Source organism: Octopus bimaculoides, chromosome 14 (assembly GCF_001194135.2).
Source record: "Octopus bimaculoides isolate UCB-OBI-ISO-001 chromosome 14, ASM119413v2, whole genome shotgun sequence".
Taxonomy (NCBI): domain Eukaryota; kingdom Metazoa; phylum Mollusca; class Cephalopoda; order Octopoda; family Octopodidae; genus Octopus; species Octopus bimaculoides.
This window is the reverse complement of record NC_068994.1, coordinates 50,918,718-50,920,072: the sequence shown is the minus strand read 5'-3', so window position 1 is coordinate 50,920,072 and position 1,355 is coordinate 50,918,718. Positions and strand designations below refer to the sequence as shown.

General features: G+C 32.5%; 1 protein-coding gene across 1 annotated transcript in view; it reads right to left on the bottom strand.

Moving 5' to 3' along the window:
* Nucleotides 1–1,355, bottom strand: part of LOC106874731 (E3 ubiquitin-protein transferase MAEA) — a 99,582-nt gene that overhangs the window by 5,289 nt on the left and 92,938 nt on the right. Inside the window, exon 5 of the mRNA XM_014922562.2 lies at nt 343–419. Within this exon, the coding sequence (XP_014778048.1) occupies nt 343–419 (77 nt within the window). The remainder of the gene's footprint in view (nt 1–342; nt 420–1,355) is intronic.

Sequence of the window (1,355 nt, the reverse complement as noted above, 5' to 3'; positions counted from 1 at the left end):
TATATATATTTGTATATATATATATATATATATGTATATACATACATATATATATATATATATATATATGTATGTATATATATATATATATGTATATATATATGTATGTATATATATACATATATATATATACACACCCCTACATATAGAAACACACACATATGCATTATGTGCAAAAGTACACATGGACTTGAGGGAAGGTGAGAGATGAGAAGAAAGGAAAAGGGGGAGAAGTGAGGGAGAGAAGAAAAGAAAGAGAGCAAGGGAAAAAGAGAGAATAAGATAAGTAGGTGAGAGAGAGAGATGGACAAGTAGTTGGTCAGACCAAAATTTGTTACATACTTTATCGCTTCCAATCTCTGGTCATTTCGAATAAGTTCAATAAATTCTTGTTGGCGGAGTTTAAATTCCAACGTACTCTGGTAGAAGAAAAACAACAAAAGAATAAAAACAAAAGAAGCGACAGCAAATAGCAACAGTAATAATTGAATTTAAAACAAAAATATCATGGCATTTGAAGAGGGTGCTGTTCCATCACGTCTTCGACCATGATGGCTTGAACAAATTAATTTTGGTAATTCTGAAATGGCATGCAGCAAGAGAGAGGTTGGAAGATTGATTGTAAACGTCTCAGCAAACTGAGCTCATGATCAGCTCCAAGTCAAGTAAAGGCTGACGATATGTTTTATAAAACTAGTGACTTAAAGACACCATCTGCATGAGAAACAATAGCCAAGTTAATGTTAACAGACATAATTTAATTATAAATGATTATGTAGTGAATAAAATGCAAACTTAAACTCATTTTTACAAGAAGAAAGACAAAGCTGAAAATGTTTCAGTCTTATTCAACTTCTTCAGCTTCATGCTTACTGAAATATTGGTTGTAAAATCACTAAGCAGACATGAAATACTGTAGCTCAGGGCTGTCACTAAATCCCTGAAATCCCTGCGATTGCAGGGGTTCTCTGTGGTTGAGGGACTTCACATTAAGATCAAAGTACGTAGATGAATCATCTATTTACTTTGGTCAAGATGTTAAACAAGAATTAAACTATGTTAACTGAAAATTTCAAGACACAAAATGGTAATAACTTGTACCTGCAAAAGTTCTTGTAAAAAATATTACATTGTACCACGAACGTGTACCGGACTTTGTGGATTGTCTCTGATCTCAATTGAACACGAATTTAGCTCTCAGCTTGATTATTCTGAACCGATCGATGATTTCTTGAAGTGAAAAGTGCGCCGTGTTTGTCTTTGAAAGTTGCCTGGTTTATAAAAATGCTCTTTTATTCATATCTGGAAGTTTTACTAATTGAAATTTGTAATAGACCTAAATAAATTTAACTTGC